General features: G+C 46.1%; 1 protein-coding gene across 2 annotated transcripts in view; it reads right to left on the bottom strand.

Annotated features, from left to right (window-relative positions):
• CYTH1 (cytohesin 1) overlaps nucleotides 1-21,609 on the bottom strand; it is a 56,835-nt gene extending 35,226 nt beyond the window's left edge. Inside the window, exon 1 of one of the 2 annotated variants that reach the window (XM_066613674.1) lies at nucleotides 21,508-21,609. In XM_066613674.1, the coding sequence (XP_066469771.1) occupies nucleotides 21,508-21,535 (28 nt within the window). In that variant the 5' untranslated portion in view covers nucleotides 21,536-21,609. Of the gene's footprint in view, nucleotides 1-5,335; nucleotides 5,727-21,507 lie in introns of those variants that run through there. The other variant, XM_066613672.1, reaches the window with a different exon arrangement.
• Nucleotides 21,610-26,742: the final 5,133 nt, after the last annotated feature.

Genomic DNA, 26,742 nt, shown 5'->3' with positions numbered 1-26,742 from the left:
CCTGTGTTTTCTTCAGGCTGATCGTCAGTCCAAAATCTTGGCAGGCCTTGCTAAAACGATCCATGAGCTGCTGGAGATCTTTGGCAGAGTGGGCGGTGACAGCTGCATCGTCGGCAAAGAGGAAGTCACACAGACATTTCAGCAGGACTTTGGACTTTGCTCTCAGTCTGCTCTCTCTCTGCTCTGAGACTTTGCTCTCAGTCTGGAGAGGTTGAAGAGCTTTCCGTCTGATCTGGTCCAACTGCATAGTGCATAGTGCATCCAACTGCATAGTGTAAATTTTACTGAACTATTGATGCTATGCCAAAAATAACTGCATTTTAAAAATCCTTACATCAAAATTAACATTGAAACTTTCAGATAAACACGAAATTTTTCAAATTTCGTCACACAATGTAATTGTTTGCTAAAAAAGACATAAATGTTCTAAGTGACTAAATCATTCCTGCTTCCTTCCCCTTGTGAAGAATAACCCTTGTTTCTCCAGCCTTGTCCCCAGAATGGATGGGTCGCAATTTTCCCAGCAGAATTTTAACATTCAGGAGTCCTTGCTATGTTTCCATATCCGTTAGGAGGCTCAGTTACTAGAGTGACCAGGCGTTCTATGCAATCTCTTAAATACAGTAGTTCCACTGGCGAGAGAAGAACAAGTGCTGCATTTTCACCACAGAACAAGCAGATCTCTTTGCAGCCTCACTGCTCTTGAAAGGCCCAACTCCAGGAGCACATGCACTCATGGCAAGAAGGGGATGGTCCAGACAACATCCAAGTCACTGAGGTGTAGTTGGGTGAAGCATTTTCAAAAACGAGCTCTCTCTTCCACCACTAACCATTTCTGAACGTGGAGTATCTCAAGATACCTGCAAAGTGCACTGTGCTGCAGTGTTCTGTGTTAAAGAGACATTTCCTGAGAGAGTATCCAGGATCCTGATGTACCCAGGCAGCAAAAGCAGCATAAAGAGTTGGGCCTCTGCTGCTCTCTGGTGGTCAGAAAAAGACATTGTTCAAATAGGAGCCACTGCATTAATTTTAATCTACAAAAACCTGTAGAGCAGTGGTTCTCACACACTGAGCACTGGGACCCACTTTTTAGAATGAGAATCTGTCATGACCCACTGGAAGTGATGTCATGACCGAAAGTGACATCACCAAGCAGGAAAATTTTTCACAATCCTAGGCTGCAATCCTACCTACACTTACCTAAGAGTAAGTCCCATTGTTAAAAGAATATACATAGTAGCTTATTAAAAATACAGCTCTGTAACATTTCCCCAAATGCCGTCACATAACATGGTGGCATCAAGTCTAATATATTAAAAATAAAATATTGAAATGAAAGGGGACCCACCTGAAATTGGCTCACGACCCACCTAGTGGGTCCCAACCCACAGTTTGAGAAACACTGTTGTAGAGGACAGCATAGAGAAGAAACCCTGCCCTTAAGACACAGGGAAGAGTTCACCAGAACAAATCATCTCCCCTTTGAATGTCTAGCCTGCAAAAGGGAATTGCCCGAATTCATGGGTCGGTAGTTCACTGAATATAAGAAATGAGAACTGTACTTCAGGGTATGCCTTGCCCTGAAAGCAATGCTGGCACACACGTGTGAATCACTCTTGAATTGCCCTGCAATTCTGGCTGGTCCAGTGTCAGATCTTTCCCTATCAGCATCCCAAGAGCTACCATAAACCAAGCAAGGAGTATTGGTACACACTGGGACAATCTCTGGTTCCACAGAGTGCCAGTAGCAAGCCAAGCAAACAGTTATGATGTGGCTTGTTATAAGCTTGTCATTTTTTTCCCCAATGAGCCTTAGAAGAAGGGGACATCGTGTGCCTCTTTGCCATCATTCACTCCCTGAGTGCCATCACCCCTTCCTCTCTGCCCAGAACTTTATATCAAACCTCAATGCTTAGAGATACACTTTGTAGGAAATTGTCTCTCAAAACTTAGTGCAGTAATCCTTAGCAATCCAATAGGGGCCAGAGAAATTATATGCTGCTGCTGAGCCATTCAAAAGCTGCCGCAGACAGATCAAAAAGAGAAAGAAGTTAATGAATAAGCCTTCTGGTGCACCCATGTGCTAGGGTTACATACATGTCTGCCTTTTCCCCTCTCACTTCCTAGACACTATTTAGGACAGAAGGAGAACAGAAGAAAAAGGAGTCTGATAGCTGTGCTGTTTAGAAGACCCTCAGGAGGCAAAATTCTGTAGACTGGAGGCGAGGAGCAGCAGGGGCCAGGAGCAAAAAGGAGGCATTAGGGAGAAGATGGCTAGGGAAAGTTATTCTTAAAGCAATTTAAATAAAAAATGCTAGGCATAATAATGTGAGCAGGCATTTGTCTGCCCCAACAAGTTGCCAGGGTTCAAGGTGCCCCACAACTAAGTCTTCCCCTCAGCTGCTGTCGCTGCTGCCACCACATCCTGTGTTTTCCTGATAGCACACACATCTATCACTACTGCATCAGAGAAAGTTAACTCTGATGCTGCAGGAGTGGTCCTCACCTCCAAGTCTGCCAGGCCCTCAAACATCAATGCAGTTTGCTCCCAAAACCCCACTTCTGAGAAAAACACAAACACACATACAGAAGCACCCTCGTGTATTTTTCTCTTTCCTCTTCAGGCACAGCTGAGGCCCAACAGCCTCAGTCATCCTTTGCCTGGAACTTCCTGGTTGGGCAGAGTGGAGACCAGTTTCCATGGTCACCATCTGGCTTCAATTTCCCCAAGATCCTGCCAAGTCAGAATCCCCTTCTGTTTGACTGTTGGCAATGGAAATAAGCGACCATCTGGGAAACGGCTCTCCCCAACATCTGTGGAGATGCTGAGAACATAGCCAGCCTCTTAGGTTCCCCCCACATAGTTCAAGACAAACTCCAGCTGTGCCCTCTTTTCAAGCTATTGGAAAGATGACAGAAGTCCTTCCTCAATTTGGCACAAGACTGGCACCTGCCCACCACTGCTCAGTTATGTACTGCTGCTGGAGTTAACAGGGCATTTTAAACTGTTGTTGCTCTGTTGGTTCAACTGTTTGTAAACGGTAGTTTACTGGACTTATTCTCTGGAGATGTACATGTACTTTTGAGTTACACAGAATGCTTCATAATTCAGAGTGAAAAGCTGACAGTATCTCACACTCTCTGGACCCATAATTTATCAATCTTTGCAATTCGCAAAGTTCTGCATCACTTGAAAGCTCACCTGAATCATGGGTACAATATTTCATCTTGTTCCGTTTTGTATAAAAGGCTACATCCTAAGAATCACGAAAAAATGCCTGTTTCTCATCCAAGGATGACAGCTCCTAAATCAGGGAAGTCAAGTTTTGTTTTGACAAATTGAATCCCATAGTTTGAACAGAAAATCCAAATCCAAAGACCAAAACAAACTAGGCCTGTTTGCAGTATACTGTACTTTATTTGGGTTGTACAATCTTGATTTTTTTAAACTTGGAATTTCTTTACACATCAGGCTGCGAAAAACCACAGCAACACTACATATGTAGAGGCAGAAAAAAAAAGGACTCCGGTGCTGGAAAGAATGTGGAAGTGCCACACACCACCCCAATTATCCAGACTAATTCTGGTTTCCAAGCTTTTTGCACAAACCCTCTATTTGTTTTCACATTTTCCTCAATGACTATTAGGGGCTGGAAAGTTGCTTCTCTTAAAAAAGAAGAAATAAGGTTCTAAGGATTCCAGAATAGCTATCAGATTCTACATTATTTCATTTCATTTCCTACTTTGTTTGTTTGTATGTCTCATATGCCAATAAAGGTGAATGAAATGAAATGAAAAAGATTCTACATTACTTTACAGCTGCATTGCACTGTCATGCAGATTTTTAAATTCCCTAGCTAGGGAACAAGAAATATAAATAAGGCCATCTTGCTCCTTGGGACCAATACATCACAATATTCCATACCAGAAAGATAGGACATAACAGAGTCTGGGGTTTTGCAACTGAACAAAGGAGCTCAGGGTTACAACAGCAGCAGGGAAATCTGTATTTACCCCCAAAATAACACCCTCTTACTTTTAAAGAAGCTTTAGTACTAGATCAGTCTACCTCCTGTCACCCCCTTCCCCCTCCACCCACACACCAAAAAGTGACAAACTCTCAGACAAATCAGCACTCTCCACCCATCCGGTAGTCACACAGCAAGAAAGTTCATGCAGCATTCAAGTCCATTCTCTCAGGTATTCACACTGAGATTGTTAACATTTTATCTGGCCAAAGCGGTGTACCAAGAAGGCAGGTATTCATCAGGTGAAACTCTGCCCGTCACAGACTCTCCATTTACAACTGCTGAACTTCTATCCATCATGTTGCTGTTAAAGAGACAGTTCTGATTAGCTCAAAGGTGGCAGCCACCCCTCACATTGGTAACCCAGTCAAGATTACCAGATTTGGGCCAGAGTCTTCCTATGGTAAGGTGGCTAATAAGTTTTAAAAATAGATACAGAATTTGAGCTTGAAGATACAAGACAAAGATGCAAGGTCCAGGCTCTCACATAATCCCTTCTCATCCCTCATACACTGCAAGGCAGACTTCAAATCATCAGGCAAAGTTCATGATCCATTATAGCACACACTTTACCTGGAGATATCAAGCAGAGGTCAGAGCCACAGTCCCACTGCTAGACTTCCTATCTATTCAACAAGAAGAAAATCTGTTCATGCACTTCAGAAGAGCTAGCTCAAAACATAACATTCCACCAACATAAGAAGAAAAGAACACCAAACACACCGCTTTGTGTGAAGATAGCAAACACAGTTCTTTTACAAAACATACACACACATCAGGGAGATATAACTAGCAGCATCTTGAAGGGAAGAGTCAGATGCAATGTGGCCCAGAGCTTGTATCTGAGTGTGAAACAGATTCTGATACGGGTGTAAAGCAGAAATGGTTTCTTCCTTACTATAATCCAAATGTAGCAACCATAATGAATGCTCACCTCACCTTCCATCCATATTCTGAAGGTCATGCTCACTCCTGAGCCAAGTAACCAGTAGAATAGACTTTCCCAGCTCCCCATCCCAAAGCAATTCAGTCACTTTTGAGTTTATACGCTTTAGGAGACAAGGTTATATTTTGGCTAAACTGTAGCGTATCAAATCTCAGGAAGAGTGAAGCATCAATGCAGCTAAGTTAGGGCTCAGATCCCTTGGGTTGGAGGTGCACACCAAAAATCATGCCTGCTCTGATTCACCGGGAATCAGAGAGGTAAAGCACAGATGATTCATTGCACCCTCTTTGCCTGTCCCACATTTTTGTGCCACCAGCAAGAGGTTCCTAGACAGAGAAAAGGAAAAGAATAAAATACTTACCTGATTTTGTGGTTGCCAATGTGGAGGGAAAGAGGAAAGCTTGGAAACTGGAAGCACAGAGCTCACTGACGGTGCCCATGATGGCACCCTGTCGATACAATGCCCTTCAATGGTGGACAGGCAACACTGGCTTTGGAGAGGCAGGGAGGGCCTAGCAAGTTAGAATCAGGAACAAGGAGGGATAGTGGAGAGGCTCGAGACTCCGAATGTCCAGCTTGACAGCACCTAATGGCTCTCCAAGCATCAGCTGCCTCTTCTTCCAAGTGGGCGGCAGAGGGAGAGACATCAGGCAAGGAATCCCCAGTCCGGCTGAAGCAGAAAGACCAGTGAAGGCTCCCACGCACTGAGCCACCCAATCCCAGCTCCCTGCTAGGAAACTGACGAGACACACAAAGCCACTTAGAGGGCAATTCAGTTTGGGAACTTTTTCCTAGGTGCCCTTTGGCTCCACCCCAGCCACTCCTCCTAGCTGTCCAGGGGAGGCTTGGACAAGGGGTATTTTTAGGTTGGTTTTATCTGATTGCATTATTAGAGCCTTAAGCATCTAGCGAGCTGGGCTGTTGCATAGCAACAGTCACTGCATAAAAGGAAGGTGTACGAAAATGTATTGTATACAGATGCCAAAGAATGGTATGTACATGTACGGTTGTGGAAAGTGCAAAGAATCAGCAGGGTGGCAGTTGTAGTGTGGGGAAACCAGCAGGAGTCTTGCTTCTCACTGCACAACACAATAAAAGGAGAATCAGGAGCAGCACCAAGTGGATCGTTCAGGTAGACACAGTTCAGGGCCACTTCTCTAGATAGTGGGTGTCAGGATCTGTTCTCAGGCTCCAGCGCTCATCCAGGCAGGTAGACTCACCAACAGTACCCTACCTCCTTTTCACCATGAAGGTTTCAAAATTCAAAAGGTCACAAACTGCACACTTCACGGGAAAAATACTGCACATTGCACGCAACAACTGACAGAATATTGGTTATTCAAAGGTTTCTAGCCCCTATGGGAACAGAAGCATCAGCTCAAAGCTCGAACAAAAAAGGAAGTCCGGCTTACACTTCCCTTTGCCATTGCTATTCACAGCAATTCTTGCTGGGGGTCATGCAATCGCTGATTGCAACACCTCATTCCCAGCAACCCAAAAATCTACCACCTCTGCTGCAAGTCAATCTCTGCTTTTCTTTTCAAGTTCATCTCTGTGGAGAATCCAAACCAATATCTGACAAGCAAGAATAAGTTATGCAGCTCGGCATAGCTACCATAATGCCTTTGGGATACAACAGTCCAAACCCTTTTGCTCCCAGGGTGAGACAGTACAATATGATCTTCAACATGGCATAGAATTGGAGACCAACAGGACTATAGGACTTCCGCAAAGCCACAGATTTCAAGAGGCTAACTATAGCCTGAACAGAATCAGGAATGTAGACAGGTTACTCTGAGACATAAAGGTGCAGAAAGAGAGCAATCATTTTGTGTTTCTGCAGTGCTTTCACTTGTCCTGTAAATAAATAGGTTGCATGAGGAACTCTTATTTCTTCCTTCTCCTTTCATTTCTCACATACAGTTTGCCTTGCACAGGCTTCAAGTTCAAATAAAACTCATATTCACCTTGAACTTCGCAATCTGGCATACCATGCATGGGACCATCAGGAGTCACAATCTCACTGGCAAGCTTCATGCTGTCACTGCATCTCCAAGGAAGCAAAAAGCAACTAGACCTTGTCAAGACTTCAGAGGCAAGAGTGCTATCTGAAACATGCAAAGTCAGGTAAGAAACACGCGCTCACTTCTAGGAAACTGAAACAGGTGTTCTTATACCCAGAGGTTTAGGGACACAAAGAGAAACTAGATAAGAGTGTCATAAAGCTGATCACAGGATGATTGTGAAGGGGCAGGCAACTGCCAATTGCATAGTACATGGAGTTGCTTCTACTAAGCAATTCCTGGAGAAAACTTGCCTACAGGACAGAGAGTTCAGCAGCCAGGATTCATTACATTCTCCTGCCTTGAATCCTCTTTCCCAGGAGGCCTGTGAAGAGCCAGAGTATTCAGCAGGGCTAGGAACTTTGTGGCAGAAGGCTAAACTACAAAAACCAAGGCACATGGGGAGCTGCTGTACCTGGCTGCAGACACAGGTACACATCCCAGCTATAGGGTACACTGAGGTGGTATGGGGGTGGCAGGAAGGAAGTTCAGGTGTTGGGAAGGCCACCAGATGCCAAAGAACCAGGTTACATTTGATAGCAATACAGACAGGTCTGCTATCTTAGTGCTCCAAATAGCTCCTATTAGATTCCTACTAAGATGAAACAAAATCTTAGCTTCCATTACAAAGGAAATCTGTTGCCTGTCTTATGGTGTTTTCTATAGGAACCCCCTTTCCCATATGTTCCATCATCACCACTCCTTGATCATCTCTCCCTACAACCTGGAAGTGCTGGTTCTAAACATTGATGAGAAATCCTGGTGGATTATTCATTCAAAAACGTACTGATCAAGCACTCTCTAGCTATGCACTGAGCATCTTAAAATAGAAGACAATGACTCCAGCTTCCTCATCTAGTTCAGTGCTCTGGCTGGCAGCTGAAGTCCAAACTGCTACAAAATGGAGAATGAAGAAATCCCATTGATCGTGTCACAGTCTGATAGGCCAGGGGTCTCCAAACTCTTTGGCCAGAGGGCCGCATCAAATATCTGGTGTTGAGGGCCAGAAAAAAATTTAAACATAAAATTTAAATAAATAAATTCGAGATGGAACTTAGATGAGTGAATAAATGAATGAATGGGCTCATTCATTCAACCTCTCTGGCCCTCAGAACACCCTCCAGACACAACCAGAGCACAGCTCTGGTCGTGTTCAGTTGAATGGGCCAGAGGCTTTCAGGGGACAAGAGGCTGGCCATGGGCCGGATAGAGGCTGGCCATGAGCCACATCTGGCCGCTGGGGCAGGGTTTGGAGACGCCTGTGATAGGCTATTGAGCCAGTAGATCATGGAGAAAACCAATTAAGCTATTTCTTCCCAACGTTGCATATACACAACAGGGACCAAATGTGTACACCTGTGGGTCAGGCAAAAAATGGGTTAAATAAGAACTGCACAAGAACAAGTCAAGGCAGTTTCTTCATATTTTGCCCCTATTCTCTTGCTGCTCAATCACAAAAGAATGAAACAGTGACTCCAAATACTAATTTGGTTCAGGACCCCAATAACTGACCCCACAGTAATAAAAACTTGGCCTTTTTTATCCTGGTTGATTCCCACCATGTCATTAACTTTAACTCCTTGTTGGATAACAGAATGAAAGCTGAAATTTTGTGGTTCCTTTTGCATCATACAATATATCTGCTATTGAACATAAATAAAATGGTTTCAGAGATGGGAAGACAATCACGCCACTTAATTTAACACAAATAAATAACCAGCTGTGAAAAAGGCAGTGTTTCCAAGAAAAGACATCTTTGCAAAATTGGGGGGGGGGGGGCAGAAAGAGAAGGGAGATACACAGACAGGCAAAATGAGCTGGAGAAGCCAATGTGGGGGGAGGGGGAGGCAGAAGTAAAGGAGAAGGTACCAGTTAAAGATAAGGGTTGGCACTTGCCTTAGCACAAACACAAGACATTCCAGAGGGGCTCATCCCACTGTCTGAATATGCCTTGTGGATTAACATTCAAGCTTCGAAATGCAATGCCTGCCACATTGCATTGTATTGCCACATGTGTCATGTATTTTAGAATTACCTTTAGAATTTTCTTAGGGATACATGTGTCTTTAGTGCTATCTACTCACCCAGCAGTTGGAAGTCTCCAGCAACCTCATTCATAGAATCACATCAGTGAAGCAAGACCCAGAAGCCTGCTGGGGAACTAGGAAGTGCAGCAAGCACTTAAGTTTTCAAAGCAGTATCAATTTTTGTTCTACAAGAGCTCATTCTGTAGTTATCAGTCCACAGAATCATAACAGCATCCCATCTTGTACAAGATGCTCTTAGTCATTCGCCACAGAACAGCTTCAAGTGCCCAACAGATAAACTTGAAAACAAGAGTAGCAGGTACAGGTGCAGACTATTTATCTGCGGATTTTTTACCTGCGGATTTGTCTCAATGGGAATGGAGTGGGGGTACTGAAAGTCACACACATCTTTGCCCTGCACTGGCGTCTTGCTCTGTTTCCAGGCAGCCCAAAACACTGCAAAAAGGCTCTGCCTCGCCCAGGCAGGGAATAGCCCTGGAGCCATGGAAGAGGTTCCCCTTGCAAAGGAACAATAACATTCCTGGAGCCCCTGAGCCAGCAAAGAGGCTGAAGAGGGGGCCAGAAAACCCTGTGTAACCAGAACACGTACAGCAAGGTGGAGCTCTCTCTCTCACTCTCACACACACACACACAGGGGCAGGTGTGGTAGCAACAGAGGGGATTGCTTTAAAAAACCCAGGGAGTGTATGCCGAATTCCCCCCCCCCCCCCGATGGTGCAGGCAATCACGACACAAGCAAGCCTTCCCACCAAGCAAAGCATGAGATTTAGCCTACAATCTTCTCCACACTTTCCTGGGAGTAAGCCCCATTGACTGGAATGGGGCTTACTTCTGAGGAGAAACGCATAGGGCTGGACTCTTAAAAGCTCAGCATTCTAACTGTCAAAGAAGCTAGGCAGCTGGTAATAGGGAGGGCTCACTAGGGCAGGAGGGGGAGGAGAGGGGATTGCTTTAAAAAACCCAGGGAGTGTTTCCCTCCCCCCCCCCCCATGATGCAGGCTCTCCTGCTCCAGCAAGCCTTGGGAAGCCTTGGAGAGACATGTGAGGGTGAGCAGAGACTACGAGTCCCAGAATGCTCCGGGGCAGAGGAGCTTCCCTGATGGTGGTGGCCAGGGAGGGCTGCAGGGCCGGCAGCAGTGAAGAGGAGGAGGAGAACCTGCAGTGCTGTTGGGAGGCCGCCTAGGACACAGAGGATGAGGCTTCCCAAGCAAGCTCACCATTCCAACTGTGAAAGAAGCAGGACAGATGGCAACAGGAGGGCTGAGTACAGAGTGGAGGGGATTGAGAACAGCTGCCTTAGTTTCCTTCCATCCGGAAGTGTCAGGCTGCAGCGTGTTAGCGTAACTCTATGGAATTCAGCACAACGCGTTTTTTGTTAATCACGCCGAGTCACGGAACGGAACTAACGCAGATAAATAGGCACCACCTGTATTTGCCTCTCCCTCTCTAATTAGAAAAGGGTCTAACAAGGTCAAAAGTTGCCTGCTTTGAAAGCTGTTCCCAAGCTGCTGGTGCAGAAGTTCCCCAAAACACTCAAGTCTCACATTGTACCCTATGGTTAAGAAGCCTCAGAAGGGGAGCTAAGAGAGTCCATGATAACTGAAGCCCCAAATGAGTGGGCAGAGCAAAGAATAGTCCTTTTCAATGCAGAACCCCCCACAAAAGGACAGACAAGGGGTTAAAGAGGTCCTGCTAAACTAGTTGCTCAGATAGAGAACTGTTGCTACTTCACATGAATCAGCATCAGGATAGGAGGAAAGTGTGGTGCCTCAGACCTAGAATTCAAGTTATGTGAACAGTATACAAATTGGAATTTGTCCAACAGGACAGACAGCAATCCCAGTTTGTCAAAAAAAGGGAAGAGAGGGGAACCTTCCTCAGTATGGAAAGAGTTGATATTTCTAGCTTCAGCAGGATGAGACCAGCTTGCAAAGCTGACATGCCAGAGAAGTGACTGCAAGCTAGCCACATTGGTAGAGTTAGACCACACCTCAGCTTAAGTTCCCCTTTTCTCTATCACCCCAAGGTACTTATTCCCCCCAAAGACTTGCTTGCACTCTGGGTAAACATTCTAATCTTCACAGAATACTTACTTTTCTCTGCTACACACTTTCACTCTCCCCATCCTCTTCAAAGGAGCTGACTAACTTTCTTCCTCTTTCTCCCTCTCAAACCAATGCTCAACAGCCTAACGCCATTTTACAGGCAACATTACTGGATCACCCAATTACAGTCTTGTTCTCCATTTCCCCTTCCTCCAATTGTAAGCTTACACTTCAATAGATACTGTGTTTGCACCTATATCTGATTTTCTCAACTTATGTAAATACCAGTTCACTTTGAGGTGTGCCTAAAACACACATGTTTAGGAACACGTACAATTGTGTTTATGTGCATCACTGAGCAAGTGTGGTAACATAGACCAGAGCCTTATTTGGGACAGAACTGCCAAAATGTATACTGCACTGGGTCTGAACAGATAAGCATCCTATGCGACATCAGCCACATCCATCAGAAAGGTGGAAAACATGAAACACTCCACTACCACCACTACTCCCCACTGGGGTAATGGGACGAGGATGGTGCAAACACTTTGATACTATCAGTATTTCAAATACTGAAATCCAGTATACGATAGCATACCAAACGTTATCACTTAGAAGTATTCCATCCTTGACAAGTGAAACTCTGGATATGCAAACCATATGAGAAGCACTATTCCTGAAGCAACTCTGGTGTGACAAGAGAAGATCTTGAGCACTACAATTCATACATGAGTTCTTGGTTCAAGTGCTTTACAGCAGTAGTTCTCAAACGTTTAGCACCAGGACCCACTTTTAAGAATAAGAATCTGTCAGGACCCACGGAAAGTGATGCCATGTGAAAGTATGTCATGGCCTGAAATGACATCATCAAGCATGAAATTTTTTAACAATCCTAAGTTACAATCCTACCCACACTTACCTAGGAGTAAGCCCCATTTGCTATCATTGTTAAAAGTATACACATAGTAGCCTGTCAAAAGCACAGAGCTATAACATTTCTACAGATGCAATCATATACCACGATAGCATCAAGTCATTAAAAGCATCAACACATTAAAAATAAAATATTGAAACGAATGAGGAGCCACCTAAAATTGGCTTGTGATCCATCTGGTGGGTCCTGAACCACAGTTTGAGAAACACTGCTTTACAGGTTTTCCTGCACATTTGTCCTCGCAACTATCCTGTGAGGTCTCTACTACTGTATTGTCACTTTCTAGGTTAAGAATTGAGGCTGACAGAAAGTAGCTTGCCCAGAAGGCTACACAATGAACCTACAGCATTGGGGAGGCTTGAGTCAAGGCTCAGGTCCAAGCACAAATAAAACTGATTTGAGACCAGGGTGTTTTTTTGTTATCAACACTTTATAGTGTTGAGATCATTTCAACTCACACTTTGAGATCATTTCAAGGAAAGTCCATGTAACAGGAATTCTATGCAGTGCTGAAAAAGAATCTCAGAGGACTTTAATTCTTCTGATGGAGCTACAATTCCAAGGAGATCTGCAGGTGAGGAATATCACTTGTAACAGTTCAACAACAAATGTGTTATCATAGCAAGAGTATGTTCCCAAAACCACAGTTGGAGGGAACACAAATGTGGCTCAGGTGCTTACAAAAAGAATCAGCAACAGGAGAGACGGGCTCTTTAGCCAATCTGGTACATGCTAATACTCCCCCTGCAAATGCTCTCAGCTCTCTTCATCCCCTTTCCAGGACCCACTTCAAATTTTGGAGCCCAGTCAAGAGAAAAACATTTAAAAATGACCCAGGAAGGGAATCCACAGGTAAGCACTGACAGCTGGGGGGGAGAGGGAGAGTTAAGGACTATCATCCCCCCTACACATGTATTTTCACTCTCACACACCCTGCAATTCTCACACATATAAGTATCAAGAGGAAAACATGAGGCTGGGACTGCGGTTTTCAAACTCGCAGGGAGTTTGAATCCCGCAATAAGTCTTTGCGGGGGTGGGGGAAGGCAGCAGCGTGATCCCCAGGATTGCGCCACTCAGGGGGGCTGCAGGGGCTTGGTGCACTTGCCCAAGCCCCATGCAGCCCCCCGGGGGTGCAGGGAGCCCTGTGCGACCTTCTGCAGGGCTCCCCGGTTCAGGGAAGGTGACAGTGGAGCAATCGCGCTCCACCTCCGCAAAATGGGAAGCGGAGTGCGATCGCCTCACTTGCGCAGGCGCTTGCGCCTGGCTCTCCGCAGCCAGAGACAGCTGCTGCAGGGACTGGAGGTTGCACCCCAGTCCCTGTAGCCTGGTCAAAAGGGGAAGTGGGGCAATTGCGCACCGCTTCCAGTTTAGCAGAACGGGGCGCGACGGCTCTGCTGTCACCTTCCCTGACCTGGGAAGCCCTGCCGAAGATCGTGTAGGACTCCCCGCACCCCTGGGGAGCTGCAGGGGGCTTGGGCAAGTGCATCAAGCCCCTGCAGCCCCCCTGAGCTGCGCGATCCTGGGGATCACGCCGCTGCCTCCTCCTGGCTGCCCCCGGCCCTTAAGGGGAAAGGGACCAGGTCCCTCAGGCTGGGGCATCGTGACGCCCCAATTTGAATACCACTGGGCTGGAAGAATGTCTTATGACATGTGGTTCCACTTGTAATATAGAATTTGTTCTTTAAGTACCTTAATGTACGGCCGCCTGGGGCTCACTCTGCCTTCCAACCTCTAGAGAGCTACAGTACATGTTCTTTGGCCCCCAGCAGACAAAGGTGGGCAAACTATGGCCCACAGTCCACATCCAGCCCACCCCTCAATCATCTGGCCGGTGTCCAAAACAGATATATCCACCTGACCTGTGGCAGTCCTAAAAAAGAATGCAAGTTAGAATTCTCTCTCTGTAAGGCTTTCAACACTTTTCATCTCACAGCACACTGAAAAGGCACTAAAATAGTCAAGGCACACCATCAGTTTCTTGACAATCAACAAGGCACACCATGCTGTTGGTGGAGGTTCACATTCCCCAAAGGCCCTACTAGTAAATGAGCCTGCTCCCTAAACACCCACAGCACACTTGCAGACCATTTGCGGCACACCAGTGTGCCATGGCACAGTGGTTGAAAATGGCTGGCTTAGAGGGTAAGCAGACCAAGGGCAGATGCTTCCTTTGAGCATCATTCACTGACTGGGCATGCATCTCTTTGCACTGTGCCCATCTCTTTTTTCTTAGCTCTATGGCCTAAGCTGGAGTTTTGAGCATGTGTATTTAGCGCTCATCCATTCTTACTCATGACGGACACAGTGTCTGGCCCCTATGCGGATGGTGATTGCAGACCCCTACTTCTCTCACTATGTATTCCCTCCCAACTACCATGTCAGCCCAGTCCCCACCCCTCTTCAGCTCTTTTTACAGAAATCCTTTAATCCTTGTGACCGGTAATCCTCCATGCAGCAGAATTAATGCCATGGCCAATCTGCTCCCAGCAGGGGCAGGAAGCTCAAGCACCCAAACCAACCTGCCTGGGGAAGAAACACACACATAAACATACTAGTACTTCAGGGAGCCAGAGAGCTAGAAGAGGGCACACCAGCAAACTAAAGCACAGAGAGTTCAAACAAATGACTCTCTTCCTGTGCCAAACAAGCCTCAGATCCAGACTTCATACAAACGGAGCCCATCACATCCTCGAAGACATCAATCAGCCCCAATATTCAATACTTAGAAGATGGTGAGGGAGGAGCAAGGATGCTACAATCACAGTACAATGCAGATTTTTGCAACATGCAAAAGTCAAATTATTCCAAGGAGAATACATTATACGCATGTATAAGTCAATAATTGACTTAGATTTTCTAATTTATTTAGTGTGCTAAATCTGAACTGGGAAAACACAACATTGATAGGATGAAGTGGCAAACAAAGGTTATGTAGTACAGTTCAATGGATGAGGTAGATTAAATGGCAGTCCAAGACTCACAGAAAAGAGACAATACTCTCTTGCAAGGTTACCCTCTCAGTCTCCCACTTAATGAGCCATTGTGGTTTCTGAGCCTCTCTTTAGCAGATGCTGCTCTTCTAAGGGTTCCAAAATTTTCCCTGAGCCAACAGGGCTAGGAACATATTCTATTAAAAGGTGTTTAGATTCTTTGCAGGCAGCAAAACACAGAGCTTCAGAGAAGAGCTCTCTCACTCCCTCTTATCTTTCTCTCTCAATTTATATTGTGGAATAGTGCCAGTATTTCAGTAGGCTGCTCACATTCTGCAGGTGGATAGGAAGAAACAGAAATTCTGTAGCTACCCCTCAAAGGTGACAAATACCCAAGTTTACCAACACTTTACTGAAACAGCATGCACAACCCAACTGTGAGGGGTAAATGGCACAAACCTCTTCACTGTCAGGAGCATGTGGAGAAAGTGAGCATGTCAGGAGAAAGGAGCATGTCAGGAGAAAGTGAGGAGCATGAGGAGTGAGAAGCCACTTCAGGGCAACATAAAGCTATATTTGTAGCCTGTGCCTTTGGTTCATCTTAGCCCAAGGGGAAGCTTGCTACACACAGCACAATATGCCAGTTCAGTCACTCATTTTTTTTCCTGCGAACAAAACCAAACACCACAAGACAGGAGCTGCACCCTCAGCAACATTCCACTAGCAGGCCCTACCCCCCCCCCCCGCACAGACACATCTTTTTGTCTTCCACACAGCAGATTCCGTTGTGAATGTGCTGACCAAGCAAGCCGACTCTGTTCTGAAGTGACTTGTACCCACAAAACTGCAACTTTGCTGTGAGCAACTGTTTCCCACAGAACACAGCATCCGCGGCGTGTGTGGTGAAGCGAATGAGGAATGATTGCTCCAAAGCAGATCTCTTGAAGGAAGTTGACACTGAGCATATGCCACACCACAGCTGGGATTCTGGTAATCTAACACTGACCCATAAATACCTCTAGCTTTTATTTCATTTTTCGGTAATCAAGTTTCTCTTGCCAGAGATTACCAACAAAGATTCCATAGCCTCAATATCATCTCAAAAAAAACCAGAAGTGGTCTGAGCGATCACAAGACTGGGGCTTCAGTACTTCACTTTCACCAGGCAGTGCCCAATGCAGGTTGCTTACCAAAAATTTTAGAATACTGCCAACTCCAACTTCATGAAATTCAAGAAAGGCAACCTTCCAGGATTGTGGAATCTCCAGGAATCAGCATCAATCCCCAGAATACCACTATTGAAAGCAAATGTAGAGGTTTCAACAGGGCCAATTTGGCTCAATCATCTTGCATCTCATTGGGAAAGAAAATCTCCAGGACTAGCCTTAATCAGATGCTGCAACCCTAATCAGAATTCAAGTGAAATCTTTGTATATTTACATGACAGTGGAAAGCATGCAATATTTTTACCTATGTGCTGTCTACAACACCTTTGCACTGGGGGCCTTGCTTTCCCCATTCCCCACGTCATCTCGTAATGACCTACCAGCTCTACTAGACACGAGACCCCCAGATACAGCACTACAAGCGCCTCCTCCCAAATCCCTCAAAATTCCATGCAAGTGCTGAAGATCTCTCTCAGAGAAAGACCAATTTGCATCATGCTCTCAGGGTGAAAGTATACTCAAGAAACCAAGCAATAATGCATTGATGTTCAGAATGCTTCTGAATAATTATTTTGCATCAGTAACTTTAGAAGGGATCAAGAATGGACAGTGCGCAGTGTTGGGATTCCAGTATTCAGTCAAATAAGACTCAGAGGAAAGGGCTCCACCTGCTGAATCTATAAAATCATTGCAGAGTTCCCTGGATTTTCATTAACCAAAGGGAATACCCAGAATGAATCAACTGAGCAGATGTATTCTCTTGTTGGCAAAGACAATGTGCTGCCTATGGTAGCAAGGCAAGAAGCACTGGGAAACAGCAGAATGCCTTCAGGACTGATGGGATGGAGTCCACTGCCATTTGCAAGCTTCAGAGTCACACCCCACTGCTATCCTATAGGATTTCTGTAGTCACTGCTGCAAGTAACTGCTCATCCTTTAGTGAATAGGGTACTCTGTCACCAGCTGCTGTAGGTGAGGGGGTTTCTATTGTAAGTGAATGAAACATGAGTCTAATTTGTCTAAGAGGCCTGCAGATTTTACGACTAACAGCACACAAAGAAATGCCAGCTGAACACAAGCCACAAAAGGCACAGAGTGCAGACTGCACTCTGGCAAGAGAGGCAGCCTAGCATGCAAGAGACTGTGTTGTCAGAGCAAAACAGCAAAGCCCAGGAAACTGTGTGATGAAAACAAGGTGGAGATTAAAGGGTTCTTATGTTGTGCATGGCTGGAAAAAACCCTGCAATCACTAGCCCTCCCCAACCCCATCAGAGAGTTCAGTGAATGACAGGGCAAGTGATAGGAATAAGGGGAAGTTATTCCTTTAACAAGCTATACAGAAGGAAATGAGAAAGAAGGGATGAGTCAACTTTGTGTGACACTGAAGAACCACCAAGATGTGGGGCAACAACCAGCTGCAAGGAAAGATGTGCTACAGAGGATGTGGCATTCATTACATGAGTGCACACACAGCAGTTTCTCCCTCTGCTCTTAAATGTGACAAGAGTAGAGAATTTGCTAAGAGTTTTGAGAGTTTGTGCCCTGCAGCAGCAGCACCGATGAAGGGGTAGATATACAGGGCAGCCCCATGTGTTCAGTACAATCAACTATTTCCACTCTGTGTGTTCGTAAAACCTTGCTGGATGCAATCTTTGTGCCCTGCATTTCAAAAGATGCCCCTTAAAAGTGTTCCTGGAGAGGTTCTTCCAATCAGTTATAGCATTTTGCAAGGGTGCCCTTGCTTCCTCTTTAGCTGGAACAACCCAACAGCTCCCAGGCAAACCTGCATATATTTAGCTTCTTTGTAAGCAAATAGACTGGCGGAGCAAAACCATTGCTTGCTTGCTTCGAAGATGAGATATAGCGCTCTGATGTCTGACAAGTGCTTCAGCTAGGAGACAGCAGGATCATTTGGATGCCTACTGGACAACACAGCAAATCTTTTGCCTGCAACGTGCTCCTGAAGGGCACACACATTGGTGCCTGAATATGACCCATAACAAAACACTGGGGTGGTGGGAACAGAAGAAAGACAGAAGTTTCTCTTCTGCAACACGATTCTAGTAGAATTCAAAGAACTGAATTATTTCCTCATCATCTCACTCCAATTTTCCTGACGTTTATGAACATTCTTGACGTTTACAAAGTCCCATGCTCAAAATCTCCAAGCAGATATGTTCTGAGTTATATCAAGCTATATCCTAACTTCCAGTCCCCTAAATGGAAATATGTCAGGACTGAAGGTGGGAAAATACCAAGGATCTGGTAATCCAAACTTTAAATAAAAGATGCTAGAATAAAGAAATTGGAAACATTTTTCCTGTCCTTGCCACTGCAGAGAAATCATACTCATATATTGCTTTACAGCAAATATGAAAACCTGAGAAAATTAGCCTATATACATCCAGCACAGCTCAGACTCAAAACTGAACTTCACCTTTCAGCCCAACCTAGGGAGTAGCTAGTCTGACATGGGGAGGGCAGGGAGCATCTGTCCTTGGAGTTGCTACTATCCCCAAGTTATCTCCTATTATGAAAATAAAAGTAGTACTGCCCTTCATGTAACCATGTAACCTCCATGTAACAGCACTACCTAGGTCAAGCACACACAGGGACGAACAACATGGTGAGCAGAACTGGGCAGCCTGCCACTTGCCTGAAAGGGAGATTATCATTGAACATCTAATCTGGCACTCACAGTACACTCAGGATGAGAAAGCAGCTGCATACATAGCTTAACATCATTCCACTTTCACTAGACACAGTCCTCGGGATCACAGCAAGAGTGAGCAACACAGTCAGAATATTCATTTGTTAGACAAATTAGGAACAAGCATGCTGATGGCAGGGCATACGTGCATGACGCCAGAGCACTGGAAAGCATTTATTGGCTCTCAGATGTCACCTACAGCTACAGCCTTCATCCTGAGCCTGGGCCTCTGTGATTAAACATGAATGTGTCCAACCAGTCCTGCTCAAAAGCCACCCGAAATTCAAAGCTCATTTGTGCCAAATCCACATACAGTTTCAGCACAGACACATCAAAAGGCATCGGATCCCAGAGGCCACAATGCTAACATGAGGGACAAAAAAAGCCCAGGGTGTCATTTGCATGGCGGGAGATGCCATGCAAGAAGAGGAAAAAAATTGAGCGTGCCTTTACCGTCACAGCTGCTAAAACACAGGCTTGAGTTCCTAGCTCCACTGGGGAATCCTCTAAGTCAGCCATTCACCCATAACTGGGTCATACGTATTAATTCATTCTCTTGGTGCAACAGTACTGCAGAGATGCTCCTGATATTACAGAATTCATGTGGATTCAGGAAAGACAAAGATGATTTTTTTTAAACACTTATGGAGGACTCCCTCCATTGCAGTGTTACACACACACAAAGCTGAGTAAGCAAAGAGCCATAGATTTTCTGAAATGAGGTCTAACCCCAGAGCATCTTACCTCACCTGTGAGACAATGAAAAGAACTTTTTCAGCATCAGGTGCAACCTCCATAGACTAAGGACACCAAGAGAAGCTGAGTTCCCAGTTTAGATCATCAAGCACCACTGCTCAAACTACTCTGACAAAATGCATCTTGAGTCAATGTGGATTTCACAGACTTCCCCAAGGCCAAACAAATCTCTATGGCTCTGAAAAAGAAAGGCAACCATGCTACTGACCTATCCACCAGACCTGGACAGCAATGACAGAGAGACCAATGTAGAAGAGCTGGGCCATAAATACAGAAAATCTTCGTTTCTTTGGAGACAGCTTCTCATATGACAAATACTTCAAAAGTTTTGCTATATTTGCATTGTCGGGCATAGCAACGACAGCATTTTTGAATTTCTCCCAATTCCTTATACCTGTGGCTTTACTCAGAAACTGTAACTACCTCAGCTCTTAGGCAAGGCAACCCACAAATACTTGCCTTGATAAGAGCCGCTGTTCAGGGTTAAATCGGTCTCCAAACCGCTGGGGTTAAAAAAGGACACCCCCGTGCATAAACTCTGAACATGGCCATTTTGCTGTGAGCATTGCAGTCACTCCTAAACCTGATGCAAGAATGCATATCCCTAGAGCTGTAATTTGGATAAGTACAAGGCTCAGCTGAGGGCCTTCCCCAAGTGGCAAGAAGCCTTTGCCAGGCCACTTGCCCAGAACTTAACCGCTAGGCCACTCCCCCAGGGCTTCTGCTGCCATCACAAAAGGCCACAGAAACAGCAGGCGGTTGGGCACACAGGGCAAGCGTCGCAATCAGTCAGCACAAGCACTGAACAGCAGCCTCCCTTGCTCAAGAACACCACAAATGTGACAGCTGAGCAAGAGTTCAGCCTGACAAGAGTCATGTTCCCCACCCACCCCCAGCCAGGCCCTGAGCTGTCTGGAAGAGGAGAGGGAGGCAGGAAGGCAAAAGGGGAAGCATCTGCTGCTGCCCATGCAGCTGTTGCTACCCTATAGCCATCAGCCCCCGCTTCCCAGCAAGACAGTTTACGCTTCTCTAGCCAGCGCCTGCCTGTCAGCTTAGAGTTCCCTACTCAGGCATGCAGGCCAGCTGTCTCTCCTTAACCCCCTCCTCAGTAGAAGGACAGCCACCCCCTGCACATGCAGCTCCTTCTCCATCACATACTGGCACCCCAATTCTCCCAAACCCCCACCCCAGTTAATGCCACACTTTAACCCACTCCTCAGTGAATGAACAGCTGCCCTCACCCTGTGACCACACAGCACCACAGCTGTTTAGAAGCCTCCCTTCTCCCAACAGGGGCAGCTCACTCACAGGGCAGGGTGCCCTTCAGCCCCCACCAGCAGTTGCAGCTCCATGATCTCCATCCCTGGGGTAGCACCGACTAGGACCCCACCCTCATCAAGAGGCACTTCGCCCCACTCCCTTGCCTTCCACCTCACTCCCTTCCGACACCCAAGAGCTCATCTTGCTCCAAATCTATCTCCTCAGCTTAACCAAAGATGCTGGTCTAGTAGAAGGAGTGCCCCCCTTGGCAGCCCCGGGGCAACGAGCCACATGTCCGCCAAGGACAGCTCTCCACTTTCCCAGCTCCTTCCAGCCCCAAAAAGAGATCGCTCTTCCGCAAAACCTAGAGGCGGTGGCTGTGATGTGGGGGGGAGGGGGGCAGAGAAAACAGTTCCCCAGCAGCCCCTCTTCAGCCAAGGGCAGGTCGCGACACACACAAGGGCCACTCCCCCTTCACTCCACACTGCGCACTGGAGATCAAAGCAAGATTCGTGCTCTTCCTCCAGGCACCCCACTGCCAAAGGCAGGCACGGCGATAACGCCCAGGCTCCCAGGGGCTGCTTTCCCCGTGCCCTTACATGCATTTCAAGCACTCACCGTAGCCGCTCTCGTCCTCCTCCTCCATGTTACCAAGCAGAGCGCAACGGCGCGGCTCCTGCTGCTGCTGCTGCTGCAGCTGCCGCCAAGGCTCTGCGAAGTCCCTGCCTCTACTCAGCAAGTTCCTTCCCCGGGCCCAGCACACGTGACCGAGACGGGCCTCCCTTCGACGGAGCGGCAGGGGCGGGGCGGCTGGAACCCGTCCGGAAGGAGCGAGCGCGTGGCAAGGGCTGCGGCTTGTGCCGGCCTGAGCCTCGTGCCGAGGAAGCCAGCCGTGCTCGCAGGCGTTGGAAGGCACTGCGCAGGGATAGTTCCCCAAGAATGACCAGGAGTTCAGCTAGCCTGAGAAGGAAGGAAGGAAGGGACGCCCGCCCCCGATTCTGGCCTTTACCTGAGTTAAGCAACGACCTTAACTGGGGGAGGGCAGAGCAGTTAAAAGGCATTCAGGGATATCCGGAGCCCAGCCCATGCATGTCTACTCAGAAGTACAGTACTATTCGAGCTAATGGAGCTTACTCCCGGGTAAGTGTGGATAGGGCTTCAGCCCCAGAGCCCAATCCTATGCACGTCTACTCAGAAGTACTATTATGGCCATCGGGGCTTACTCCCAGGTAAGCGAGGATAGGAGTGCAGCCCTAATCCAATCAAATGATCCGACCTGGAGCAAATCCTACTACAGTCACTTTGGAGCTGGAGCTAATGGTCTCTTTCTTTTGGGAGGTGGAGGCAGAGAACAAACAAAGAGGGTAAGTAGCCTTGATGCAAAGGTTTAATACGATTAACACCCCAATCCTATGCAGGTCTACTTAGAAGCAAGTCCCATTGGATTCAATGGAGCCTACTCCCAGGAAAGTGCGCATAGGATTGTAGCCTCAGGTTGTCTAGGAAGAACTATTAGGCAAACATTGCCCAAACATAAACCTTCATCCCTCCCCCCCCCCAACAATACACTACCGCAACTTTGACCAAAGATCCAGGACAGAGCTGAGAGCCCAGTCCTGTGCTATGCCTGTCTACTCAGAAGTAAGTCCCATTATAATGAATGGGGTTTACTCCCAAGTAAGTGTCGATCGGATTATAGCCTGCCTGGGTTCTCAGGGGCACTGCTCACGATGTTCGACATGGCAGGGGGTGGATTTCTCTCCAGGCAATCAGTTCACACCCAGCCAATGCGCTGGGTGTAGTCAGCTGGCAGTCAGCTGTAGGTTGCAGCAGGGGATCCACACAGCGTTGCCTTTTTTCTGCTTGCTGACACTGCAACTACCACTATTTTGAGATGGAAGAAAACTCAGCCTGCAGCAATGAAGGTTCCGGGGAAGGGGGCTGCACACCCTTCCCACCACAGTTCATTTCTCATTTTGCATTTAACAGTGAAAACCCTTCTGTGGAAGCTGAAGGCTCCTTTGCAAGGGCATTCCTAGCTTTAGCTGTCAAAAACTGAGTGGGAAGGTTATTAGAGCCTCTTTTTCCTTTGTTTCAGATAAAAGTGGTGCACTCCCTTTACCTCTGCCTTCATTTGAAAGGGCTTCCCAAAATACCCCCTTGCACATCAAGCTTGGTACTGGCCCAGGCTGCAATCCAAACACTTTCCTGAGAGCAAGTCCCACTGAAAACAATGGGACTTACTTCTGAGTATAGGATTGGGCTCTAAGGGCCAAATTCTATCCAACTTTCCAGCCCTGCTGTAGCCATGCCAGTGGGGTGTGTGCTGCATCCTGTGATGGGAGGCCTCCAGAAGGTAAGGGAACATTTGTTCCCTAGCCTTGGGGGCTGCATTGCAGCTGCACTGGTACTGGAAAGTTGGATAAGATTGGGCCCTAAGTGATGCAGCCCCAAGTCTGGTTGGTTAGCAACCTTCAGTCTCAAAAGACTATGGTATAAGCCTACAGCACCTGGTATTCCCAGGCGGTCTCCCATCCAAGTACTAACCAGGCCTGACGCTGCTTAGCTTCCGAGATCAGGCATGTGCAGGGTAACAGTAGAGAACAAATGTTCCCATATCTTGAGGAGGCCTTTGTGACTGCCTCCCCACCACAGGATGCAGTGCACACCCCATTGGCATGGCTGCACTGGCAAATTGGATAGGATTGGGTCCTAAGTCAGTTACATGTGACCTAGATTTCACACTAAAGGCAGCTGGGAAAGACTGGGGGGTGGAAAGCAAAAGCGTTTAAGGGTTGCAAGCCCTAACAGTGGCTGTAGAAACTAGGACTGAAATCATGAGTCCACCCAGTCAGGAAGCCATTGTACACGTACCTTAGCTACCGTAACACTGGCAACCCAACCTATCATTGGAAACATCATTTCTGAGTTGCTTAGCTACTCCAGGTAGAGCACCACTCTACTGGTGCTATATAATCTGCTTACCCTCAGCCAAGACAAGAGGGATGTGAACTTGCCTCAACCATTTTGTAAAAATAAAAATTACATATATTCTGTCAGAGGCACACCATAAGCGATACCAACTTTATACATGTTTTTCATCATGTTCACTGTGGCATTTTCTGACTCAGCTGAACAGACTCCTGTGATAACAAAAGTATAACAAGGGATTTGGATTGTAAAACATTATGAATAGGAGCACTGGATATATTAAAAAACTATTTAAAGCAGTGGTTCCCAAACTTTTTAGCACTGGGTCCCACTTTTTAAAATGACTCTGTCTGGATCCACCTAGCTTTACAAAACTTAAATATTTATTTCTAGATCACTTTATTTATTTACAAGTAATACTTTATTTATTTGCAAACACCCCCCAATCCATCTCTCATAATGAGACAGCCCCTAATGAATACCTCAAGGCTTGATGGGCTTAGTTATGTGACCCAGGCTTCACCTGCCCCTACTACCTGTTATTGACAGACTTGGAAAAAAAACTCATCAGAAAAAAAGATGCTCAAACATTTATCCCCTTATATTTACACAAGCTTGCAAACTGTAGAAGCTCAGCTGTTTACATGACAATTAGCAGCTATCTGATTTTTGAAAAGCCTCAGAGCTTGTAGTAATCTGACCCAGAGATTCTCAAACTTTGACTAGCTTTACTACCTCAGTAAGTTCTTGCGGGGGAGGGGCTAGGACAGCGACTAGATCACCAGGATCACATCACTAAGGGGGGTGAGGGGGGTGTTTTGCACTTACTTTCAGAAGGCAGGGCTGCAGCAGGCTACAGGAGGTGCAGGCAGCCCTGAATAGCGCTGTCCAAGGCTTGGAACTTTCACTAAAATCGGGCACAAAACACTTGTTTTGCAGGAGGTGCTTTGTGCCTGCTTTTAGCAAACATTCCAAGCCTCCAGGAGCGTTGTGCAGGACAGTGCAGGGCTCCCTGCCTTCTTGAAGTAAGTGCAAAGCACCCCCTCTGCAACATGATCCATGGCTCCATCCCCTTAAAGGGACAGGGGAAGCATTACACAAACTGGTGGGGCATGACCCACCAGTTTGAGAACCACTGACCTTTCCATCACTTGTGTTTTCATTGGAGGCTCTGCAGGATCCACCAGTAATCTGGTCCCGACCCACAAAGTGGGTCCCAACCTACAGTTGAGAAATGCTGATTTAAAGGAAGGGCAGAGATAGGAAAACTTTATGTAAGTCAAGAGATGTATTTTCCTGTAAAATTAGACTCACATTTTTACAGCAGCAATAGCTAGAACTTCATGGCCAGATATTGAATACAGTAGCAGTCTAGTGCCTTGGACAGTTTCCACTGTGGCAGGCTAGATAGATGACAGCTATAATAGAAAAGCAACTTTAGGTACAAGTGGGAGTCGGCCTCCATAGTGATGTGCAAGAAGATGTCAGAGTCAAAAATTCTTCCCCAATCTCTTTCTAATGTCTCCAGTAGACTAGCAGGCACAATGTCAACATCCCAATCAGTATAGCACAGAAAGCTGGGGATATACTCTCAATGTAATGTTGAAGATGCATGAGCATGATAATAAAAACTATTATCTGCTAGCTTGTAGGCTTTTAGCTTTCCTAATTGCACTTTCTGAGAGCCATTACTACATTCCTTTTCTCTTTGAAAGGCTGAGTAATATTTTAGTTTTTGGCATAGGCTATGTTTGAATACTGGTTACTACTGGAACTACAAGGGATGTGCCCCCAGCATTCCAAGTAGGAGCTTGAATTAAATTCAACAATGAATTCTATTTAGAATTCTGGAACACTGGAAAATTGGATAAGATTGGGCCCTCAGTCACACACACCTTCTAACCTGAGCTTTCCTCCAACTTAGTTTGACGGTGTAAAATAAAAAAACACATGAGCTAGCAAAAATTCTCTTCAACTGCAGCATTCTCCAAAATTCTCACTGCAACAAAGCTTGGGAAATGTGCTCCTTTTTTCCCCCCAGCATGATTTATGTATTTAAGGGAAAGCATTTAATCAATAGACCTGTACAGGGGATAAGTTACCAGGTACCAGTAAAGCTGTGGGAGGGGGGGGGGGAGTAGAGAGAAACTAGAATTAATAGACTTAATAGCAGAGCTCCCAAAAGACTAAAGAAATTGTTCTATACTGAATATTGGATCCCAGTAAGGACTGATCCTACCAGCAATGTGGAAGTGGTACAAACCAAGAAAAGCTTTACCACAACTTGATTCTGCAGTGTCAAAGTACCCCTATTTCTGAGGTTGGTCTCCAGCGTCTCTTTAGGGCCTCTGATTTCATTTACATGATAGCTTATTTGGTCCATCATGCATTTCTGAAATAAAGGCACACACAATGGGATGTGCTAGCAAAAAGTGCACATCATAATCAGACACAAAACTCTAGTCATGCATGGCATAAAATAAACGGGTGCCAAGAGAACGTGGGATTTAATAAGCACATAGGGGGAAGAACGGGCATAATTAGACAAGTTGAACAGCCAAATGAAAACAAGAGCAGTTCTGGCCAGCGGTTCAAACAAGTAGCAAGCCCTTATGGTGGGCAGTCACTGTAGAAGGGAATCCCTGAAGAATGTGCTTAAAGCCAGCCCCACCACCAACCAGGAAGAACAGACAAGTGCTACAATGCAATAAAAGCTACTGCAATTAAAAAAAATGGGCTAAAGGTCACAATTTTTTCAAAAATCATTTTCTTCAACTTAATAATGCTTGCACCATAGATGCAAAGCAAAGACTGAAAATCAAGTCCCTCTTCACAGCCCGTCAGTATTCCCAACAGTCTCAGAAACAAAGGCTGTTTACTAAAGATCATAAGAGTCTTGATTGAGCAACTGAATAAGACACG

This window comes from Tiliqua scincoides, chromosome 2 (assembly GCF_035046505.1).
Source record: "Tiliqua scincoides isolate rTilSci1 chromosome 2, rTilSci1.hap2, whole genome shotgun sequence".
NCBI lineage: Eukaryota > Metazoa > Chordata > Lepidosauria > Squamata > Scincidae > Tiliqua > Tiliqua scincoides.
This window is presented reverse-complemented; position numbering and strand designations above follow the sequence as displayed.